The sequence below is a fragment of the Elephas maximus genome, chromosome 10 (assembly GCF_024166365.1).
Source record: "Elephas maximus indicus isolate mEleMax1 chromosome 10, mEleMax1 primary haplotype, whole genome shotgun sequence".
Taxonomy (NCBI): domain Eukaryota; kingdom Metazoa; phylum Chordata; class Mammalia; order Proboscidea; family Elephantidae; genus Elephas; species Elephas maximus.
Genome location: NC_064828.1, coordinates 59,044,136 through 59,070,109, shown reverse-complemented (window position 1 = coordinate 59,070,109; position 25,974 = coordinate 59,044,136). Strand labels below are relative to the sequence as shown.

General features: G+C 33.7%; 1 protein-coding gene across 1 annotated transcript in view; it reads left to right on the top strand.

The window, feature by feature from the left end:
* Positions 1–21,377, top strand: part of MDGA2 (MAM domain containing glycosylphosphatidylinositol anchor 2) — a 943,396-nt gene extending 922,019 nt beyond the window's left edge. Inside the window, exons 15-17 of the mRNA XM_049897699.1 lie at positions 9,594–9,724; positions 18,424–18,529; positions 21,043–21,377. Coding sequence (XP_049753656.1) covers positions 9,594–9,724; positions 18,424–18,529; positions 21,043–21,131 — 326 coding nt within the window. The 3' untranslated portion in view covers positions 21,132–21,377. The remainder of the gene's footprint in view (positions 1–9,593; positions 9,725–18,423; positions 18,530–21,042) is intronic.
* Positions 21,378–25,974: the final 4,597 nt, after the last annotated feature.

Below are 25,974 nucleotides of genomic sequence, written 5' to 3'. Positions count from 1 at the left end.
ATTTTTGCAGATGCTGTGTCAATCCATCTCATTGAGGTTCTTTTTTTTTTCGAAGACCCTCTACTTTACCAAGCATGATGTCCTTCTCCAGGGACTGGTCCCTCCTGATAATATGTCCAAAGTACGTGAGACAAAGTCTCGTCATTGTTGCTTCCAAGGAGCTTTGTGGCTGTATTATCTTATTACAAAAGTAGAATTAGCTCAACTCTAATTCTTCCTTTTAGTCAATCATATATATATATGATTAAACATATCTCACAGACTTTCCTTTCCTCTTCAAATATATATTGTCCCTGAAATATTTTTGATTCATCTTTAAATAAACAATGCCACAGCTAATATTATGATTTATTCTAAGGAGTTAAATATGCTTTGACTTACATATGAGACTGACTCTCTCTCAAAATTTTTACACATTTGGGTCCCAAGATAACTTTAATGTACTTTTGACTTCACATTTTTTATTCTTATCTTCTTTACATGCAGGGGATTTCCAGTTGACTTTGTACTACTTTTATTCTGATGATTTGGAGATGGAGATGGGGAGGACAGTTCTCTATTTCATGGAACACGTTGACCATTTGAGTCCCTGTGCAGTATCAGGGCATGCATTTCTATGCTTTACCAGATGGTTGGAAGTTTGAAGTTGGGGGTTGGGACTGTTACTTGGTTCCCTCTCAGCTGGGCACAGTAATGCTGCTTACTAAAATTGAGGCAAAAATATCTGAACCAGACATTGAGTAATCAGTTAGGACTACATGACCTGCTTCATTATATCTTTGACTGTTCTCAGACCTGCATTCATCTGAAAACTTGGGTGGCACTTATAGTCACAGGTTTTACAGACTGCTTTAAATGTTTAATTCATTCTTTTTTAAGTCAAGATTAAAAATGATTTGTTGGATTTCTAACAGCCTATAAAATAATTGCAGTTAGTACTTAATAGGTAGCTGTGCATAATTCTTGTCATTTTAACTGCGACTAAAGACAGAATTTCACTGAGGAAGTTATAATTGTTTAATAATAAAATATGCGTGATTAACTATCATCAAACTAAGAAATGAGATTCAAAGAGTCAAACTTGTTGTACTAGTTATCTATTGTTATGTAACAAAACTCCCCTAAATCTAACGACTTAAAACAATAACAGTTATTATCTCAGTTTTTTGGGTCAAGAATACGGGTGTGACTTTACTGGGTGGCTGTAACTCAGGGTCTTTCATGAGGGTGCAGTCAAGCTGTCAGCTGAGTTTGTGATCTAATTTGAAGACAACTGGGGGAGGATACACTTCTAAGCTCACACACATGGTTTTTGGCAGGCATCAGTCCTCACATGTTGCTGGACTAAGGATCTCAGTTTCTTGGTGGCTGTTGGACAGAGACTTTCCCATATTAACCACTCCATAGTCCTGCCTTACGACTTAGCAGCAGATTTCACCTAGAGCAAGCAATCCTTGAGAAAGAACGCACAGCCAAGGCATATATATATATAATATATATATAATCTCTGAAGTGACATCCCATAATTTATGTCCTTTTCTATTTGTTAGAAATGAATTGATAATTCCAGGCTACACTCAGGGGGAGGGACTTTCAGAAGATAATAATGTTAGGATGGGGGCAGTGGTAGTTCAGGTCTCACCTTCCAAGTGGGAGTCCCAAGTCTGTTTCCTGGCCAGTGTCATGTGCTGTCACTGCCTGTCAGTGGAGGCTTGGGTGTTGTTATGATGCTGAATGGATTTCAGTGGCACTTCCAGACTAAGATGGACTAGGAAGAAAGGCCTGGCAATCTTCCAAAAATTGGCCAGTGAAAACCCTATGGATCACAATGGTCCAGTTTGCAGCCAATCTTGGAGATCGCACAGGACTGGACTGGGCAGTGTTTCATTCTTCCGTGCATGAGGTCTCCATGAGTTGGGGGCTAACTGGAGGGCAGCTAATAACAACAATATTAATGTTAAGAGGAGGATGTTACTGGGAGATATCTTAGAACTTGTCTGACACACTTGTGTAATTTCTTGCTAAAATATTTGTCAAAAATGAAGAAAAGAGCATACTTCCAAATGAAAGCTGCAGTGTACTAGCCTTAAAATAACTATTGATTTACATGTACATGATACAAGAGCTGGCTACTGACAATAATATAAAGTCATTTCAAAATTCCTGTAGCTTCTAGTAGTCGTTTCAATTTTTGATGAATCAGTTGAATATTTAATGTCCTTGCAAAGAAATTGAACCTCATATGAGGTTACTGCATATGACAAAAGCTTATTAAAAACTGGTAAAATATATACTTCATTTATTTCTTAAAAGAAGAATGTAAGATATATGCATAATAGGATACCAGGAAATTAGAGATTAAAAGCACAAAAGGCACTTATGAATACATCCATTGAACTTGATAATAAAGGTCCAATAAAGTTGTGGACCTAAAAAACTAATTTCAATGTAGATCAAATGTGTGTCAAGGAAGAGAGGTTAATTAATGAAGTCTTCTCTTTTGTGAATCTTGAGGGTAAAGAAGTGATAATGTAGACAGATAAGGCTGTGAGAGGACCTTTATAAGAGGAAAAGTAGTTTGAGAAAGGATAAGTTAAGAGACACATAAAACAAAGGGAAGGAAGTCTCACGAAGAGATGGGAATTCAGAGCTCTGGTAGGGAAATTAGCCTGGAGATGGGAACTCATGCCACTTCCACTGCAGTAGGAGGAAAAGAATTAAGTAGGAATACGGCTTCTGATACATTCCTAGATGTGAGAACCCCAAGTAGATGAGAAAGTTCCTGTCCTAACAGCCTCTAATCCTAACAGCCTCTATTTTCTTTGTGAAATAGAAACAGAGGTTATATGTTCAAAGAGTAGATAGCTTTAGGAGAGTGGTGAATGGAGCAGAAATCAATCAGTGATATTGAGATGGCTAAAAAGATTAGAGATCAGGACACCAAACTTCAGAGTTCTGAAACACATTTTAGAATATATTGTTCAGTTTGAGTTCCCTCACTTCTTGCATACAGTACTGTATTAGCTTCCTAAATGGTCTCCTTGCTTTCTCTTAGCCCATTATTTTCCAGGTTAACGATCATTCTCTAAAACTAGTGACCTAAGAACCTCAAGGACATGTATCCCCCTCTGACTTCTGTTTTGAGTAGCTCCATAGTCTGTCCCGGCCATACTTGGAGCTCTCCAAATCAAGCTTTGTTGCATCTGGGGCCTCTTTATATGCTCTGCCTTTTGTCCTGCTGAAATGTATGCTTGGTGAGGGTAGAAACAATGCCTTGCTAATATAGGTATTTATTTGGACATTCAATAAATATTTATTAAATGAGTGAATATATTTTTTTAATTATATGATAGAATAAGTACCTTTTTATCCTCCTTTTTGACTATCTATATAACTTCTTTCTTCAAAATTCAGGTCAAGGATGTCTCCAGAAATTCTTCCCCACTCTTCCTGCTCCTTTTTTCCTCAGAACCCCTGATGCATGGATATCATAGTGTTTGTCACACTGACCTCTGCTAGATTTTAAGCTCTTTGAGTGCATTAACCATGATTTATTTATATTTGATCCTCTGGGACAATGATTGCTCAATAGATTAAAAAAAAATGATCCACACTATGTAGATTTTTAACTATTAGAAGAAAAACAAAAAAAGGGAAAAGGGAATTGATGGTATGGAGTTTAAATTGGACATGGAAGTTAGTTTCACCAAGACCTTATAGATTGGAAGAAAAATAAAATTCAGAAGTTTTAAGTTAATTTTTGAAGTGTAACCTGAATTTGCATCTAAGTGCTCTGGCATCTAAAGCAAGAGTCACATAATTTCTTAACAAATTCAAAGAGAAATTTATCTTTATGAAAGTTATCTAGCATATCATAATGGGCAAGATCTTCTATTAGTACTTGAAGAAATAAGCAAAACTTGTGCAAATGGAAATTTCATATATTGACACATCAAAATAACTGAGTGAATAAAATCTGTGTCTTGAGCTGAAATATTGTGGCCCAAATGTCAGCTTATGATGATCTTACTTAATGTAGAAATCAAATTTAAAGAATCTAGATTAACCTCCCATTAAGCTTCTCTTAATTAGGTTATCTCAAGTATCCTTTAAAAAAAAAAAAGTGTTAAAGGATTTAACTCCTTTAATAAGAGATAGTTAATTTTTTTTTTAAGATTATTTTTTATATGAGATACAGAGAAGGCAAGGGTAGCAATCTTTTGTATGATTTTAGGAGTCTAATTTTTATTCTCATTTTAATCCAAGATGATATTCCTTCTGGTCAGAGTTTATAAACATCGAAATGCTTACTTATACCATGAATATATTTCTCAAATAGGAAATCCACTCACATGTTTTGATTTGTTTCCTAGAGTTAGACTCATATGAGAGGTGGTTTTGCTTGAAAAACGTACAGAAATAAGGAACCATTCTTCTAGAGCTTCGACTACATTGATTATAGACTAATCTCAGTAGAAAAAAATATGCAGATTTGATTGTACTTGATGTCTTAGGCTGGGTTCTCTCTAGAAGCAAAACCAGTAAAGTATATAAATATATATATAAATATGTATAGAGAGAGATTTATATCAAGGAAACTGCTCACACGATTGTAGAGGCTGAAACGTCCCATGTCCGTGTATCAGGATAGAGGCTTCCCTCAATTCACGTAGCCGTAGGGGCTGGCAAACCCAAGATTGACAGGTCAGAGAGCAGGGCTCCCACTCTCAGATTGTGAAGATCTATGAATTCCAAGATCTTCAGATAAGCTGGTAGCTCAAGTCCCAAGAGCCAGAGGTCAGATGAACAGGAGGCAGGGCAGGATCCAGAGTGATCAAAAAAGCCAGTACATCAGCTTATATTTGGATACAGGCCACACCTTTAAGGAAACTCCCTTTCAACTGATTGGCTACTCATAGCAGATTCAATCACGGGAGTGATTATGTATAAACATTGAGAATCGTGGCCCAGCCAAGTTGACGAACAATCTTAACCATCACACTTGAATTCTGATAAATTCTCAAAATTAAGTTCCTTGCAAAAGACAATTTCCAGGTAGCTGAGGGAATACATAAGATTACTTAGTATTTTCCATTTAATGTTAGAAAATAGCTACCAAACAGTGGGCTGTTCAATAAAGTTTATGTTGAGCCACTCTTTCCCTCAAGATTTAGTCAATAGTCTTAAATTCACTCTTTTCTATTTAATAGGGTGAAATGTACATTCTAGTGGGAGCCCTGATGGTGCAGTGGTTAAGAGCTCAGCTGCTAACCAAAAGGTCAGCAGTTCGAATCCACCAGGGGCTCCTTGGAAACTCTATGGGGCAGTTCTACTCTGTCCTATAGGGTCACAATGATTCTGAATCAACTCAATGGCAACGGGTTTTTTTTAATAGGAAATATATGGAGCCCTGGTGACACAATGGTTAAGCGTTCAGCTGCTAACCCAAAGTTTGGCAGTTCGAATCCACCAGCCACTCCTTGGAAACCCTGTAGGGCAGTTCTACTCTGTCCTATAGGGTTGCTATGAATTTGAATCAACTTGACAGCAACGGGTTTGGGTTTTTTGTTGTTGTTGTTGTTACAGGAACTATGTAGGCTCATTTTAGGGCATAAACTCAAATCTCTTATCAAAAATATATACCATATATGTATTTATAGTAAAATAATGTTAAGGGATAATGATAGAGGAGAACTAGTTAATACAAATAATAAATAATATTTATATAAATTATGATATCTTACATAGTAATCGATATGAAATAATATTAAAATATGAATCATGTTATTGCATCATGCCATAAATCACCCCCAAATTGTTGCTCTTGCTCATGAGATAACAGAGCACTTAGTTCATGTAGCCTATTTGACTGCAATCCTTAAGCACCAGAGATGAGCAAAGTCCCCTCTAACAACTAACGATTGACTCAAAGCATGAAAAGTAAGAAACCAAGGAGAGAGTAAAAACAGTTTAAATTTTGCTTAGCTATATCAAGTCTTTTATATCAAACTGGTATTATAAAACCATGTAATAACCCATATAGCATTTGAAAATCATTGGGGATGATTCAATTCATATGTATTGGCATCTGGTGCCTACTAAAGGATAAACACAGGGCCTCTGAGATTTAAAATTACTTTTAAAGGGTATTAACACAATCCATCACATTCACTTCGGAATTTCCTTACGATAATACTATAATAATGTGCTGAGTCAGCTTTGCTGAATCTAACTTCTCTTGAATAGCTTTATTCTGTCTCACAAGTTCTAATTTTGTTGACCTGGCCATAAGTTTAAATAACTTTTCATGCTGAATTATCTTTCATAAACTTAAGAACTGGAAACTTGCTAGATAAAAAAGTTTTGAAATCATTTCTCTCTATTAATATTCTTTGTATCATCATCTGTAAAATAGACCAGTGAATCAGTAGTTTGTATTCCTTAATTGGGATGTTATAGTATATAACAGTAAGTTACTTAATTTTTTATATATTTGAAAGAATTTATCTCAATCACTTATAGTTGCAGTGTGTTTTTTAAATAAGACAAGTGATATTTGCTCGTTTAATTTACTCAGAACCTAATTAGAACTGGGAAGATTCAAACCTGAGTTCTTTAAACCTAGTCAAAATATTTTTCACATAGTATGCATTCAACAAACATGATTAAGATAACTCAAGTTTAAATTTATATTAAAATGTAAGTTTATATGTGAAAAGAAAGCAATTAAAAATGTAAACATGATCACAGGCAAAGTATATCAAAGTATATTTCCAAACTGAAAAACGATTTGTTAAATACTGATATAATCACCTATCATTACTGATATAGTAATCAACAATGGTAAGTCATATTCATTAATATGTGTTTCATTAAATCATGTATTTATTACTTTAAGTAAGTTTTGAAAGACATACAGTACACACTACTTTGTTGGCCTAATTACAACTAATATTTATTTTAAAAAGCTTATCACTTCATTTGTATATCATAATTTCATTTATTTGGGTTTGGTTCCCTGTCAATTCAATTAAAATATTAAGTCATATTACCCAAGAGAAATAAGACTTCCAGATAAAGTGGTAATTCATTCATAGTCATCTATTTACAGTTGGACATAACATCATTGAAGTATCTAATATGGTAATTTTTAAAGTGTGGAACACTTTGAACTGCATTGGTAGCTTGGTGAGAGCATCCTTCATTGTTTGCATGCCAGCTATTGAGGGACTTCTAGATAAAGAAGCTAAGTGAAGTTAGAGTCAATCAAGGAAGAGGAAAAAAACAGATCAGTGATACTTCTGTTTCTGAAAAGCAGTACAGCCTCATGAGAATTCTGTAAAGAACATCATAGCTCAAGCCAACCAATTACTGTTAATTTAGAGAGCCATTCGTTGTAGGAAGGGCAGGCCATAGAACAGATGTTGTTGTCATTGTTAACTGCTGTTGAGTCAATTCCAACTCATGTTGACCCTACATACAAAATAAAATGATGCCCAGTCCTGTGCCATCTTCATGATGGTTGGCATGTTTGAGTCTATTGTTATAGCCATTGTGTAGCACCTTCTAAACTCATTGTCCAGCACTATATTGGACAATATTCTGTTGTGATTCATAGGGTTTCCATCGGCTAATTTTTGGAAGTAGATCACTAGGCCTTTCTTCTTAGTCTATCTTAGTCTGAAAGTTCTGCTAAAACCTGTCCACCATGGGTGAACCTGTTGGCATTTGAAGTATTGGTGGCATAGCTTCTATCATCATAGTAATATGCAAGCCGCCATGGTACAACAGGGTAGTAAATAGAATAGATGAGGACCACTTTGTTTATGTCACACACAAATTATTTTTTCAAATAATTTCTGAAAGTTATACACTATGCAATACTTTGTTAGTTCAGTGACTAATAGAACCAAAAAGTTTTATCACTTTATTTAATGCTTAACACAAATTTTTATTGATTTGGGCTTGATTTCCTTGGAATCTCTCCTTGTTGTATATTGATGTTCAACAGTATAATGCAGCTACACCATACAGAAATTTGTCCTACACCAGCTCTTCCTTTGAGCAGAAGATTGGCCTTCTAATGCACTAGGGTATCAGCATGAAGAAGCAAGAAAAATTAGGCCACAATAAGTGCCCAAAAAGGACACTGAGAGAAATCAAAAGACGGATTCAGAAAGCTACTCCCTGCCACAAAGACTTACCAAAAACAGTGGAATAACCCCAGAAAGTTCAACTCTTATATGGCTCATGGCTTAAGTAACTGTCCACTATTCTCAGATTGTTGAGTATGGTAATGACATCTCTCATTAATCTGCCCTGCAACTTTAGATCTTAATGAAGAATTCAGCAATATTCACATCCATAATGTTCACAGGTTTTTTGTTTAATGTTCATATAAAAAAAGAAGCCTGATAATACTGTCTATTATTCATAGATGAATAAAAAGGAAGAAATAAAGAAAGAGAAAATACTGCTCTCATGAAAAGATTCACAGTATAAAAAGGGGCTAAAACATGGCACATAGTAGATGAAGCACAAACCATTGAAAAAGATACTGAATTCCTTTAGGTAAAAATAAAATTTGTGTAGTATATGCTTTATTTTCTCAATAAAACACATGAGATTATGAACTCTGTGAAACAGTAAAAGATAAAATGCTACAACAATGGACCATGGAGTGAAAGGAACTGGGTAAAAGACAGACAGAAATAGAAGAAAGCATGATGACATCAGAAAAGAATGTGAAGTCACAAATAATACAATAACAGAATGAAAAAGACATTAGGGAAAAAAGAAGAAAATCTAAACTGTGGAAAATAAAATCAGTAATGTGGAGGGCAAAGAGTTAATTGAAAAAGATATTAACTGATAATATAAAATGATACTTTTGGAGTCAGAGTATGGGCAACTCAGTCACATGATTACATGTCATATTAGTTTCCTATTGCTCCTGGAACTTTTTACAACACTTTTTCTTTGTGTGTTTTGCTTGAAACAATACATGCTTGTTATCTCACAGTTCTGGAGGACAGAAGTCTAAAATAAATCTAAAGGTGCCAAAATGAAGGTGGTAGCAAGACTGGTTCCTTCTGGAGGCTTTGGGAGAGAATCAGTTTCCTTGACTTTTCTAGGTTATATAAAGGGTATTTGTATTCCTTGGCTTCTGACCCCTTCCTCCATCCTCAAAACCAATGGTGTATTATCTCTTTCTCTCACATGGGCTTCTCTCCTGTGTCACAGCTCCCTCTACTTCTGTCCTATACTTGAAATACTTGTGATTACATTTAGGGTCCACCTGGTAATCTCTCCATCTCAAGATTCCTGATCACGTCTGCAAAGTGCCTTTTGCCGTATAAAGTAATATTAAAAGGCTCCGGGGATTAGGGTGTGATTATTTTGGGGGGCTATGATTCAGCCTATAACACGTGCTGAAAGTCATAAAAGTAAGCTAGAAAATGAGAGGGGAAGAGAAGACAAGCCACTACAGTGTGCTGAGAAATTCCATTTGCAAAGCTCTATAAAGTGCTGGTTCAAGGAGAAACAAATTTGAAGAAAAACAAATACGCAAAATAAAATCTCATTATTTTTAGGTGTTTTAAATGTTTATCTACGTTTGAAAGGACAGACAACGATAGAGAATCCACTGTGGTCTTCAAGTGGGAATAAAGGACAACGATGGAATGAGGCTCATGTGAATATATATCCAATTACTTCATTTCAGGTAAGAAAAGATCAGAAATTTCTGTTGATTGTTGTAGTGAGAATAATGACAAAACCAGACCTTTAACAAATGTTAGAATATGAACATTCAAAATTCTTGTGATATGAGAATCACAAAAATTATAAAATGTTAAAATTTTTCTTTAGTTCTAAAAGCTATAATAAAAACGCTTTTTTTTCTTTATTAATTAACATCTATCAAATAATATGATTGACAAATAGTCTTTATCAAAATTCAAATGATTTGCCTGGAGAAAATATAATCCATTTATATAAATTCGTATTTATATATTTTTGTTCCCTGAAAACCAACAAAATAGGTTCTTATATACTTCTAGCAAAATGTTTTTCCTTGAATAATGTTTTTCATTAATTTATCATGTTGATTATCAAAGTCAGAGAACTTTAAACAATGTTATTTTTCTTTGTTTTTATACAGAAAAGAAGTAAGGCTTAGGCTGAATGTAAGAGAGTTAGCTGTGAAGATTTAATAGAGATTTCAGTAACTGTAACAGTGGCCATCATTGTTACAGAAAATAGCTCATGAAGCTAAATAAAGTTACTAATGCTGTTTTAATTACTTAAATAACTATGTAACTGTTGCTATATATGTATGTATCTAAATATTTTTATTCATATCTTGAAAAATATAGTGAGATATCTTTAAAATCTAGTGACATGTAATATGTTCTGTAGTTTTATTTCTTGAGTATTTTGAAAGATGTCAAATCCATTTTATGAAATTATATGTATAGTACCAAACACTTGTTCTCCCGGTAATCTATTGGATCCATTTCACGGCAAATAGGTGTAAAGGTATAGAAAATCATAGATTGCTGCAATTATGCTAATTTTCTATTGGTAGAATGCTATTTTCCTGTAATCCAATCTGTAGAATTTCTGCACATAGCCAACAAGAGAAGTAAGGAGGGGAGAGTCAAGAAAAGCTTATCATATAAGGTGAAAACTGAACTGGGAGAGGGGTTGGGGAGCAGAGAAAGGGCTAACATTCCAGCAAAGTTCAGAGTAAACAAAAACATTGAGGTCACATACCACAGGATTTTCCAGACAATCAAAAAAGTTTATGTGAAATTTGATACATAAAAACAAATCAAGGACTGCTGAAAGATAAGGCCAACAAACCTAAGGAGCACAGGATTTAAGCTTAATCTTACCAATAACATTAAATGTAAATGAACACTAAATTTAAAATAACTAATACAGACAATAATACAGGTGAATGTCACCGACATTATCCTGACACACAAAAAGTACATATTGCATAATTATATTGATACGAAATGCTAGAACAGGAAAAAGAAAATCATCAATTGCTGATAGAAATTAGTGCTAGGAGCTTAGGCAAAGGGGAGTCACTGAAAGAATTTACTCAGGGGGTGACATGGTACTTCACTCAGGTTACTGTATGGAAGACTAGTTCAACAGTGTAGAATTGGATTGGCAAACCAGTTAGGACACCATGTAAAATCCACACAAAGATGCCAAAGAGACAAACTCTTAGGGAAGTTGTATTAAGAAAAGATGATTTGAAGAAATACTTCAGTGTAAAAACTAGCTGAACATTTTTATGTTTAGAATCTGGCATGGGGGAGAAGATGTCATGAATGATTAAAAAGTCTAAAAGTAGAGAGTCTTGAGAAATGCTTATGCTACAAATAATCTGAAATTAAAAAAAAAAGGAAAATAGATATGTATCAGGGATGAATGTGGTAACTTCTATTTCAAACATGTTAATATAAAATGTCTCTGTAATACTCTTTTAAAGATGCCTAGGAGGCAGTTATATCTGTGAGTCTGAAAGGCTTTGGGACATAAATATCTGGGAGTCATTAGATGTATGTGTTACATAAAACAATGAACAAGGTTGATACTATCGAGGAAAAGTGTACAGATGTGAACAGTGATTATAGAGGCTGGAACCATGCAGAACACTAACCAATCTTTAAGATGAAGGAATAGGCCAACCCTAAGTACTATTTTTCAGAGTTAAAAGACATCAAATTTGGCGCCCACAGAACTTAAAGAAGGTGGTAAAAATAAAATTAAAAAGCAGTCTGAGTCTATTTGGTTTAGTTATTAGAAGGTGATTGGTAACCTTAGTTAAGGACGTTTTCTGTTTACTCACAGGGTAGAAGCTACATTTCATAAGTGGATATAAAGTGTCCACTCTTGAGAAATTTGGATAAGGTGGTAAAAAAAGGAAATGGGAAAAGCCAACATCATAACTAAAATTTATTATGGTTCAGAATTAACATAATGGACTTTAGGCAGATATTAGGATATTATATGATTCATTGAAATGGTTCTTTTCCTTTATCATTTTTCACATTCACTATAAAAGTACAGGTTTTGTTTGTTTTTGCAAGGAAATGGGGACTTTATTCAGGACAGAGAATCCTGAAGGGATTGTATGAGCAATGAGATAGGCTTCATAGGGGAAAGAAACAAAAAAGCCAGAATGCCAACTCCAGGTTTAATCTTGCAATCTTGCAGAAAGGAGTTGTTTGTTGGCCCATCTCAGTCCACTATATCCTGTTCCCAGAATTGTTGATTAAAAGATGGAAATTCAAGGGAGTGATTTAGTCTTTTGTTACCAGGTCACTGTAAATTCAGAGCAGAAAATTTTTACCATCCTCTAAAAATTACAACATGTTTTCTGCAGCCTTGGAAATATACATGCTCAATCCACAAAAAGACCAAGCATCTTTATTCATAAAAGTACAGACCTTGGAGAACTCTCTCCACTATATCCAGTTCCTCTCCTCTTTCCAACTGAGAAATCAGACTGGGGTTGCATAATTGGTGTCCAATGTAGTTACCAGTGCCAGGACTCTGCCTTTTTGTATAGATCCATATTTCTTTCTGCTATGATTTTTCAATCTGCCTGAAAGACTTTCTTTAAAATTTCTTTGAATGTGAGGCTTTGGTTTTGTATGTCTGCAAAGCCTATTTCACCTTCACTTTTGAAAGATATTTCCTCTGAGTGTAGAATTCTAGGCTCATAGTTTTTTTCTTTCTTTTGGAATTTTAAAGAGATTGCTCTACTGTTTTACTGTTTGCAAGGATAAATCAGCTGTCTCCTTTATAATTATTTCTCTGTAGGTAATGTGACTTTTCTTCTGGTTGCTTTTAAGCTATTCTTTTCATCACTAGTTTTGAGCAATTTGATTATGATGTGCTTTGATGCAGTTCATTTTTTACTGGCTATGGATACATTGAACTTCTTGGGTCTGTGGGTTTATAGTTTTTATCCAATTTGATAATTGCCTGGCTAAATATTATTTCTTCAAATATTTTTGCCCTCCTCCTTTCCCTTGAAGTCTTCAATTTCACATATGTAAGTCTGTTGAAGCTGTTAAACAGCACATTCATTCTTTTATTTATTTATTTCTCTTTGTGTTTCGTTAGGACAGTTTCTATTCTGCCCTTACATTCACTGATGATTTCTTCTACAATGCCTAATCTGCCTTCATTCCAGTTTAGTGTACTTTTCATCACAGCCATTTGCTTTTCACCTCTATAAGTTCAATTTAAGTCTACTTCCTTTTCATGTCCCTGCTTAAAGTTTTTAACATATGAAATGCAATTATAATAACTGTTTTAATGTCCCCTTCTAACATCTGTGTCAGTTCTTGGTGGGTTGGTATTGATTGATCTTTCCTCCTCATTATGGAACTTTACTTTTCTGCTTCTTTGCCTGCCTGGTGTTTTGATTGTATGCCAGACGTTTTGAATTTTACCTTGTTGGGTTCTGGGTATTTTTGTATTTCTGTAAATATTCTTGAGCTTTTGAGGGGACATAATTAAGTTACGTTGAAACAGTTCAGTCATTTTAGGTCTTAATTTTAAAATTTGTTAGGTGAGACCAGAGCAATGCTTAGTTTAGGGTTAATTATTTCTCGCTACTGAAACAAGATTCTTCTGGGTACTCTACCCAGTGCCTCATGAATTATGACGTTTTCCAGTTTGGCTAGTGGGAACATTCACTATCCCCAGCCCTGTGTGGACTGACACTGTTATCTTAAAGGCATCCCAGTGTTTGTTTCCCAGGGCTTGGGTAGTTACTTCGTATTCATGTCCTGATCTGCTGAATACTCAAGGGTGGCTCTCTACAAATATCTCTCTGTCTCTGCAATTCTTTCTTTCCTGATGTTCTGCTCTACAAACTCTAGCTGCCTTCCCTGGCTCCATCTCCTCAACTCAGGTTTCCTACCAATGTCCACCTTGGTTCCCACTACTTGCACCATGGTCTATAAACTCTCTCGAGGTAGTAACAGGGAAGTCATGGGGCTCATCTTGTTTGGTTCCCATCTCTCAGGGATCATTGTCCGTCATTACCTGATATCCAGTGTTCTGAAAATCACTGTTTCCTAAATTTTGTTCAGTTATTTGGTTGTTACAGGCAGGAGTATAAATGTGGTTTCTGTTATACTGTCTTGGCCAAAAGTAGTTTTGACTTTTGGGTTTTGACACAATGCATTTCTAAGCTAAGGAAAATAAAAATTAATAAAATTGTATTTTTATTTTGAATCTCTATATTCTTTCATTATCTAACATATTTCTGTGACCATTGGCTAATGACTTTCATAAATATTTATTCTTAAAGGAAGTATGAAGCACAACTACATCACCTCACCCCATTTTTGTTTTGTTTTATTTTTTGAGTTTCTTATAGTTTCGATGTTTTTTCAGACAAAGTAATTTTTTCCTAAACAACCAATTATTACTATCAAGGTTTTCAAAAATATTTGCTGTGGCATTTAATGCCGACTTCTAAAAAAAAAAAAAAAAAAAATTTTTTTTTTTTTTTAAGGATTTTTTTTTTTTATATATAATATATATATAGGAGATCATGGCAACAACTTTACAAAATATAATATAAATTACACTGTGTGGAGTTTTAATATTATTCAAATATATTTTTATGTCATTCTAGGATGTCTTTAATTCAAGTGGAAGGCCTATCTCTTATTTCTTGCAATTTTTAATGGACCATTAGTGATTTTGAGCCTCTGTTTCAGTGGCAGTTATGTTGTTTTATTTGTTTGGATTTGCATTATTTTAAATTAGTTTGATTGATAAACCCTTTGGAAAACAACCTTGGTATGAGTATGCCCAAATAGTTTGCTTTACCAAAAAAAGAAATCATTGTGTAATATTGTGCAGGGCAGATAGAAGTTTTATGATACTGAAATTTCTTCTGCAGCTCTTTTTCTAGAATTAATTTAGCATGATTAGTGCTTTCAATTAAAATATGTTTTACTGGAGTTAGAAACTTTAGGGAAAAATTTCCAAAAAAGTAAAATTAATGTAGTTTTAATCTTAGAATGTCATTTATATTTTATACACTAAACTAAGCAAAATATTTAACCATTCCTTTTAATGATTTACTTCATTCATAGTATAGTCCCAATGTTTCCCAGAGGAAAAGTACGAAGAGACACTATGAGCCACAAATGCTTTTACATTTTCTTGGTTTGGCGCAAGGGGTTCAGGAGATCATTTATTTTTACATTCTTATTTCAAGATTTTAAAATGGGCTTTGAGACAATTTATCTTAAAACATACAAATACTTGACATTGGACAGAGACTATAAAACAGGTCGTTATGAGTCTGAATCCCCTAGATGGCATCAGGTTTTGGTTTGGTGTTATACCATTGACAAGCTCTGGTGGCACGGTAGTTAAGCACTGGGCTGCTAACAGAAAGGTCAGCAGTTCCAACTCCAAGCTGCTCTGTGGGAGAAAGAGGTGGCAGTCTGCTTCCATAAAGATTATAGCCTTGGAAACCCTATGGGCAGTTCTGCTTTGTCCTGCAGTGTCTGTATGAGTCAGAATTGACTTGAAGTCAAAAGTTTTTTTTTATTTATTTTTTTATTTTATTATACCATTAAGGAGCCCTGGCAGCACAGTGGCTAAACACTCAGCTGCTAATGAAAGGTTGGTAGTTCAAAGCCACAAGATGTTCCATCCGAGCCCTTACAGAAGTGCAGGGGACGACTCACCCTACTTCCTAATAGCTCCCTAGAAGATGCGTATTTATTCCACCCATCACATCATCTATCCCGGAGGGGAAACTCCTCCAGCAGCTGGGTTTCCTTCAGACCAGTGATGAGCCACGTAACTGCAGCTTGAGCCCCATTTAAGGCATTTCCTGCCCACATTAAATCTAAAAAAAAAAAAAGATGTGCCAGTCTGCTTCTGTAAGGAGTACAACCTTGGAAACCCTATAAGGCAGTTCTACTCTGTCCTATAGGGTCGCTATGAGTTGGAACCAACTGGACAACAATGGGTTTTGTTTTTTTGGTTTATTATAGCATTCTGCTTTTATGTCTATCTAACTAAGAATAATAATAATCTGGAAAATATTGTCATCATTAGTAGACATTGCATGTTTGTATAGTTACATCTTTGGAATTTTAAGTCTAATTCATGATGATGAATTATATAGATTTATAGACATGATGATGTCTTCAGAATTAAACCTTGAAAAAAATTGTCCAATCACAACTCAGAATGTTTTGTATGTATTTCTGTTTTTATCATGTTATTATTTCAGATTAAGAGCTTTGATAACCAGTTGACATCTACCAAGCAAGTTGTACTAGTAAAGTCTTATGAAGTTAACTCACTGTTGATATTTGAGATTGTTTCCCTGAGGAAAAAGCCAAGGCTAACCACCTGATCTATGATGTTGCCTCTATTCATGTGTCTTTTGGAAGGATTAGTGATAGTTCATTTATTTGCTGAACCAGTAATAAAAGAAAGGTAGCATTATTAATGCTAATGGCTATTTTCCAATTTATTTATATCCTGAAGTTTTTCCAGGTGATGAACATTGTCAATTGTCCAACTGAATTCTTAGACTTGCACTTGCCTTAGCTGTAATGATCAGAAGTGATCTATGTCTTTTCAGGAGAAAAACATGCGAATGTTTGCAGAAAGCACCTTGAACACTGAATTGAGATTATCAGAAGTGCATTGTATTCTTTGATTCCCTTTTCTATCTTTATTCATTTTTGCTGCATGTAGCTCTTCTTCTCTTACTGAGAAATTATATTTGAACACAGCTTTAATAGCATCATTTCTAATGCTATATCTACATCCTTTGAGGTGTTATTATAAGTGATAATTCAAAAACTGCTAAACTGGTTCTAAATATTTCAGCTCTGGCCTGCCATTTTGTTTTGACTTCAGAGAAATGGGACATTTTTTAGGCTTTTCAAAGAAAAGGCTTTGGACAGTATTAACATACTTATCTTAATAGAGGTAAGCAGGAAACCCACCTGACAATAAGTACAGTAGTAAAACTTCATAAACTTTTTACTCCTATCAAAATTATGAAAATAATTCTATATCTTAGGCTATAATTTAGTGGGGGACAAGGACACAGTATAAAATTGGTAAGTAATGCCTCTGCTTAAAAAAAAAAACTTCTTGGAAATTCCATTGATGAACTTACGGTAGCATATCAGAGAACAATAGATCAATTTCCCAAAGATAATTTGAGTTCTCTGAAAACCACCTCAAAATTGCCTTTAAGAAGGCATACTGAGATACTTTAAAAGACAAATAAAACCAGATATTTTGTCATTGATTAAAAATAAACTTTCACTCAAATTTGTTGCAATAAGGCAAGAAATTATATAAAAATATATACATCAGCATGATGTTGGAAACATGCCTTTATTACACTCATTTTATCTTTGGAAAGGCCAGAGTAGAGGTTTCATTTTGATACGTGGAAACTTTCCTGGGAATATAATCCACTAAATGCATAGGTGACCTTGTACTTTTTTAGTAGCAAAGGGACTAAAAGTTTTTTGCTAAAAGCATGGAAAAATTTGGAGCTTATAAGGGAAGATTCTATAAGAGTCTCACTTTTATAACAATGGAATAATAAAAATTCAGTAATTGTCCTTATATTGACCTTGTATCCAGAATTTAGTAGTAAATTTAGCAATAAAGGGAATCGGAATTCATTCATCTATTCTTTCAACACTCATGCATTAAGCCAACCACTGTTGTAGATAATTTCAAGTCTGCCATTAGACGCTTAACATAAATAAGCCCATAAATATCTTTTAGTATTTAAAATAGAATGTCAAAAGTGAAATCATAGTGGTAAATCATAGGTTAAATACAGAGAGTATGAGGAAGCTAGTCAATCTGTTTGCAAGAGACAAACAATTTCACATAGGTGGTGAACCCTTGGTCGGGGCTTCAGTAAACATACTACTACTGGAAAGAACCCAGAATTAATATATTCTTTTAAAAATTGTATAGAACACCAGTCTTAGGATATAATTTTAAATAAAGTTGAAGGAAATCTATTTCAGAGAAAGTGCTCAAATAAAAAAAAATTTTTCCCCCTGAAAATGAAAAGCGATAGGATTTTGTAGTGGTTGTGTTTATTGTATTATTCAATTAAGTTTAGTTTTGTTTTCAAATCAGCACAGAACTTTTGATGTGAAAAAAACTAATGCTCTGAAAGGAAGATCTCATTACTGATTTTGTTGTGAAAATGTATTGTTTTCATAAGTAACAATTTTGAAAACCATTAAGCTTAAAAAAAATGCCAGAATTATTAACAAGTTTGTTTGCCTCCTCAATTTTTCAATAGAAATTGATCTGCAAATCAAAGCTCTACATTTAGGTCTGTTTCATTCATATTTGTAGCTCATTTTTGAAGGTATTCGAGGTCCTGGCATAGAAGGTGACATTGCCATTGATGATGTATCAATTGCAGAAGGAGAATGTGCAAAACAAGACCTAACAACTAAGAGTAAGTGGCTTTTCTTGGGATTGGTTTGACGTGATGTTAAAGTAACTAATACTAAATGTATTCTAATTAAAAAAAATTATTTTTAGTGGGGTTATCTATGACTTTCTTATATATGATACCATAAATTTTGAAGGTATTTTAAAATCAAAGTATTAAATTTAACTGTAGGTATATTTGGCCTAAGATAAAATAAAAGTAATTTAGATTAGATCTAGGTAAGGCAGGCACACTTTGATTTTGAATTAAGATTTTTAATATTATTTTTATTCATATTATTTTTGAGCCTTTAAAATTTTAATTAAAATATTGGGTGACTCTATGTGCTAAGTGTAGATTTACATAGGCATAGTTTGTTTTATCTCCCCAATCAATTTATGAAAATATTTCCGAGGTCTAAGTTTTGCCAACTATTTTGACAGATTACATATTGTGAAGAACCTTAGCAAATATATTAATTAATGGAGTAGCCCTGCATTTGCTGGTATAATTAATCTCCATCGACCTTCACCCCAATCTTGTTTATAATTTGGGTCTTGACTTTTTTACAGTGGTTTGAATATCATAGTTTAATGTTATCTGCAAATCATTTCTATTAAAAATTCCTCCAATTCAAGGATTTTCCTAGGGCTATCTGGCATCTTTAATTTTATGGTTACGTAGAGATATCCATCAAGCTAAACTTACACTAACAATTCATCAATTACTTAGCACATATCAAAGAAGCATGAAAATCCATGTTGCATAGGTCTAGAACAAATCAGAGTCTTTGTTAATCTAGGTTATTTAGTGAGAAATCTAGAAGTTGGAAATCGAATTTCTACAACTTCCCAGTGATTGCTCAGATCAACAGAATTGACTCCATTTTTAAGCATTATAAAAAAACAAAAACTAAGATTAGGTACAACAATAAGCCATTTGCTCATAGTTTTTACCTTTCTGTGATTACACTTAACATTTCAAGTAACAAATTTAGGAAAAATTTATTCCTGTGTCTGGGTGATTTTGCTTTAGAAAACTAATAGCGATATCTGAATAAACTAGGTTTTTCTAATGTACACACAAAAAGACAAACAAACATTCTCCCGAGAAGAGAATGAGATTCCTTTAGAACCTGACAACATGAACCAGTGGCAATAGCATATTAACTGAAGGTAGTTCTTGTTTTATACACAAATTTTGCATTTTGATAATTTAATAACTGAAAATATTATAAATTACATTAAACTTTTCAAAAGAGTAAAACAAGCAACATAATCCACTAACTAGAGGGAAAACCTAAAGTGATAAGAATAGCCATTGAGATTACAATGAAAATCCATAAAGACTGTATTATTACACTAAGATTACACAATAAAATGTTTCACAATCTGTTTTCTACTCTCAAGCTAGTAAATATGGAGAAATATGTGACCATTTTAAATAGGATACATCTACACGAATTGGAGGTATTTTTATGTAGCTACTTTTTTTTTTACTATAAATCTTCTATTTTGTATGGGGACGTATTCTTTTAATTTTTTATCAATTTATTTAACGATCATTTATCAAGTGAATTTTGATGAATGGTATTCGGTGAATATTGACTTGAGGTTAATTTCTAGGTACACACCAGCCAGCAGGTGTATAGATTCACAGATCTCCAGTCCTTCTCAGGCAGTACACAATACTGTGGCCAGCACCCTCAAGAGCTGAGATTCTATGTCTATATTTTCAGAGCCCAGTTCTAACTGAGAGCCATTTGTAATTCAAGCCAGGTGAACCGATTACTGGCTGCTCTTATGTTTTTCTTATGTTAGTTCTCCTAAGTAAGTTGTACATTCTAAGGGTATTCCTGGACGTGAAGCTTTAATTCAAGCATGAACTCTAGTAGGACTCACAAACAGAAGGATGAAAGAGATTTCTTAATTAGAATGGACTTCATGGAATTTCTAAAAAATCACACTAAAGAGATAATTATTTAATAGAGAACGGTAGGATCTAAACATAAAAAAATCCACTTTTGCAGTAGTTAATGTCTTTATGTCTCTACTCTAAGAATCCCTTCTTAGTTTTCATCAAGAGTAGTTTTTCTCCCAGGCCTCAAGCTTAAACATTTTGGAAGTTTTTTTAAAAAAAGAAAAGAAAGGAAAATCTGACCTTGTGGGATTTCTGAGAATCTTTGTGTATATGCTCTCATGTCACTGTCAGAACTCTGAGGTTGAGCTCAGCCACAAACCTACACAAGTATTCACAAGTATTTTTTAGTAAGTTTTCATAGCATATTCTATCAACTTAAAATCTGCAAATATTTTATCAAATATCTAACCATATATTCAAGTTATTTTCCTTTTCACTTGCCTTAGAAATGAAGCGAAAAAACAAAACAGAGCAAAACAAATGTTTTCAAAAAGCGGTTTCAATATACTGAAGTTGTCTTTTTTTTTTTTTTTTACTTTGCTGAAATTGTGTTGGTAGCTGCATGGAATGATGATTCTACCTTTTTTTTTTTGGCATTTACTTTTTCTTATCTTTAGATTCCGTTGATGGTGCTGTTGGAATTTTAGTACATATATGGCTTTTTCCAGTTATCGTCCTCATCTCCATCTTAAGTCCTCGAAGGTGACCTTATCCTGGCAGAGGCTATGAAAGATTCACCAGGCACTGGCATGAAGAAAGAGTCTTTGTAAATGGACATTGAAAAAACAAACTACCAAAGATTCCTCCACTGACTACTGACTCAAAAATAAAATAATAAAAACAAATTTTTTTAAGCACTGGGGATAAAAAGACATCATGGAAGTATAACTTATTCCGAACTACGTATAAAAGATAATTTTGACCTGAGTAGAGAAGAGATCTTCAGGTGCTTTTGTGGCTAAAAAGATTACAGCGTCATCTGGTTGAACTCTGGAAAAAAAAAAAAAAAGAGCTATAGAAATCCTTGTCAAAGCACAAAGTCATGGCTGGTTTTGTTTCAAATGAATAGTTTGCTTGTTACCATGGAAACATAATGGCCTGCCAACAAAAACCTCACTGTAAACAGGGTACGTGAAGAGCTGGCATTTATTTTCCTTTCGAGAAGGTTTTACGTAGAGAATTAAATAAATTGTAGGCCCTTTTACCTTTGGCTGTTAGCCCTCCTTGAAAATAACCCAAACTCAGAATTAGTTAAAAACATTCATGTTCCTTCCCATCCTACCCCCATCCTGCCTTTATTATTATTTTCTTTTCTTCCTCCCATGGCTAAGCTAGATAACTGTGATCTGTCTCCTTTTGCATGCACTATTATCCAGGATGGTAAACCTGGGCTTACATATTACACAGGTTTATCGGAGTTTGCTTGCGGCCACCTGAACACCCAAACTAAGTCATCTGTTCCAATGAAGAAACCAAACCACCATCTTTTATAAATTGCCATGGAAACCAAGTGCCTTCAATGAAACAAGCCTGAATAATTTTCAACTCAGAAGCTTGCACTGCTAAGAGTGGTTTGTGTAAAACTATTTTATAAACAAACTACAGAGCCTAAATGTGCAAATTATGGACAAAACAACAAAGCCGCTTCTGAAGAAGAAAGGACTGAGGCTGCTGCATAAGCCCATGCAGACAAGATATTTGTTGTTTAACCTTCTAGACAGCCATGGCCTCTCAGCTTATTGTCCACTACAAAATAACGTCCACTGAGACCAGACATGGGAGCAACACGTTTTCTTCCAGGTTATTAAATGGGTCAACCAGAGCAAAAGGTTGTTAAGATAATGCTTAGCGCAGAAGGTGATAAAACACAAAAGTGATTTCTTACTCTAACCTCTATTTGAAATGAAATTGGCCCTAGCTTTAGAGGGAACAAGAAAATGTTTGTGGTTGCAGTGCATACAAACTCTACAGCGGAACTGGGCCTGAAAATCTGGCTTTATTCTAAACACTGAGGGTAATATGCCTCTGCCCTTTAGTCAGACTCTGTGCAAATTGTGAAATATTATTTTATTATTTTACCAAGATTAAAAAAAAAAAAAATACTTTTACAAAAAACAAAAACCTGTAAAAAAATGATTTTGAACTACCTGAGGATAAACCGTACCTTTAACCAGCCAGTTTTCCAATGCATTGTAAATTTCACCTAAACCTGTTGGTTACGAAAATTTGAAGACCTTTTTTCCTTAAATTATCTCAGCTTTTACCTTCGTTTAAAAAGACTTTTGTCTAAAGAAGAGTATTATTATTATGTTCTTTCAACACCCCAAGATTTAAAAAAAAAACTGATTATGCAAGTAATTGGGATATTAGTAATAAATTATAACATTTGCAAATATTAATATAAAAAGCACAACAAAATGTAGTGGAAAAATGACAAGGCTTGATTTTTTTTTTTTTAATTCTGTAGAAATGTTTGTGCAAAATCAGTAATTCAACTTAAAAGATAATTTTACAGCTATGTTCAATAAAGCCTCTTTCCAGGTAAGGTATGATAAGTGGTATGTGTGTTTGTTGAGCAATTTTCACTTATCACCAAAATGAGGTTTAGTTATAAAATTTATTGGTTATGTTTTTTTTTTATGTTACCATGGCATAAATCATCAGTGCTTCATATACCTTGATGTCTGCAGGAATAAATTTTAGTAGGAAGTCCCAGATGCACCTTTCCATATTTGTAATACATGTCAAAAATGTTAAACCTTTGAAGGTAAAATATCAAACAAATATGAACTTGGAATTTAATGTGTATTTCCATGGTCAGTTGAGGAGAGGACCAGTCTGAATATTTAGGAAGTATTAACAGAATTGAGCTAAAACAAATCCTTTTAAACAGAAAAAAAAGAATGAGTTTCATAACTTATTTGAACAAATTAGGCAAATCGAAGGTTTTTCAAAATTTCAAAGTCACCCATCTATTTCATCATACCAAGGAAATTCAAGTAAATAATATCTAGGTCACTTACCTTAGTATTTGCCAGGTCTCCTTTCACCCTGGCTTCCATTGTGTGGTGACCAACCACCCTCCCCACTAGCCCATACAAGTGGATCACCCTATTTTTAACTGATCTCCATCCTTGTTGCTAATAATATCAATAAAAATCCTTTAAATCTAGAGAGGCTTAACTCATTGCCTTCTTTTTTTTTTTTTTTTTTTTAAATCTTCGCCTTGAGTGAGGCTTTTGCAAGAAACTACAAAATCTATTTTCAGGATATTTGAATATACATTGTATACTTTACAGGGAAACAACAAAGTCTCCTTTTCTGCTAAATAGCCGTGCACAAAGAAACGGCTCTAAGTGAAAATTTCAATCCTACTAGTAAGCATTCATAAAATAGCAAAATATTTCCTTAACCTTACGCAAAGTAAGAATACACAAAGCTTCAGAAGTTCATGAGAACTGGCTGGTACTTCAAAAATTAACTGTGATTAAATTTTTGAAAAAATTGCAGACGAATGTGAAGAACAAAGAGACAATTAGAAGAGGATGTGGAAAGCAATCAATTTAACAAAATGGTAATAAACAAATATGTAATATGTACATCTCAAGTGGGTTTGGATCATTGTTGGAACCGACAAATAATTAGAGTCGATGTTTGTCACTTCAGATCAGATGTTCGGGTGCTTTAATGAAAAGTAAATGGATAAAAATGCAGGGAATTTAAAAAGTTGGGCTAAATGAAATGTAAATTGCGTTAAGTAACATCATCTTCAGTATTAGTAATAATGATGACAACTTTAAAGCACTTGTCTGTCAACTGTTTTCTCTTTTCCTAATGCATTTTTTAAATTTTTATTATGAGTTGGGCTGACCAACATATTCCCCTTTTCGTTTTCACTAACATATTTAAAGCATAATTATGCCAATATTTTTTGTTCTTATATAGGAAGGCATCAGGCAATGGGGCTTTTAATTCTCTGGGAGGAGGGTTATACCATGTCACCCCGTACTATCAGAACTTGATCCTGATTAATTAGGAGTATGAGTCTATTTCATCAGTTCTGACATGCTTACTTCCCCACATTTTAGCCTCTCTGCAATTGGGATGCATCTTACAGTCAAGGCCTATTTTAATTACAACTGGCAGCATTTCTGTGTAGTGATATATAAAATAATAGTGTATCTTATTGCTAGCATCTTAGATATGACAAAATCCACTAAATTCACTAAAGTTGCCAGAAGTGCCAACTAATGCCTAATATTGCTACTTTTCAATAGACCCAAAGGTAAGAAAAAAAAAAAAAGCCCAATCATATTTATAGGATTTGTATTAAATACTCATTGACTATGCAGTATTTTAAAATAATATAACTCTTTTATTTTGTCCTTTTTTCCCCTCTGAATCCTGTCTTACATACCTAGTCCTGTTTGTTCGTTTGTTTCCCTTTTTCCTACTGTCTCTTAGTTCAATTATGAATTACAATATGCTACGTATCCCTGATTTAAAATGTTTCCTGGTTCCATGTGATTCACCGTACTTAGTAGGTCAGAAGGTTGGTCTGTCATTAAATTTGCTTTAAGAGAGTTGAAAGATGCGTGGTATACCACAGTATCATGCAATAGAGTAAATTAATGACATTTCATTTCACATATATCAGAGAATTGACTTTGGCATGGCAATGAATTACTGTAATTATAATCAGAATTACTACCCAGCTAGTCAGTGACATGTTACAAATTTTAAAAACAATCTCATTATTTACTGTTATATTTTAAAATATGATAAACTATGAATCACAACTGTACTAACTTTTCACCAAACATGAATTTTTATTTTAAAGACTTTATAACATATCTGTCAATAAAATGTGTCATTTTGAGAACAATGAATTAATTTAGTTCTGTACTTAAAACTGTATGGAATTGCCTATGGTATTTTTCATGATCTATTTTTATTTGTCTGTTTGCTTTGATTAATGATTGAAAGTGACAGAGTAATCTGTCTTTGATAGACTGATTTAAAAGGATTCTCTTGGATGAACATTCTTTATCATAAAATTTTTTTTCTTTTTTTTCCTTAATGTGCCTTTCAAAGATCAGGGCCGTTTAACAGACATTTAAACTGGAAAATTTTTACCCCCAAATACATTTGCTTCTTGGTTGATGACTACTTCTTACAAATCGCTTCGTCTGTGTCTCAACAAAGCAGAAGGTATACTCTTCTTGCAACTGGGTAGTTGATGTCAATGAGGAGTTATTGCATTTTCTGTGAAAACAATAAAATCATAGGGTTCAATCCCAAACTATTTTCTTTCCTACAATGTTCCCTTTGTGACTAACCAGTTTAATTAGTTTTCTTAGTGTTTATTTTTGAAAAGCAATGTCTCTGGCATTTTCTACTTCAACTTATGAGAAAAGCTACCGCAAATGATGAGAACTTTTTTCAAATCTGATAAAAAAAAAAAAGTTCTTTGGTGAATATCCATAATATTTACAAGTAAATATGTATGTTGTTATTACTTGGAAAAAAAGCAAGACTCTTAAGACTTG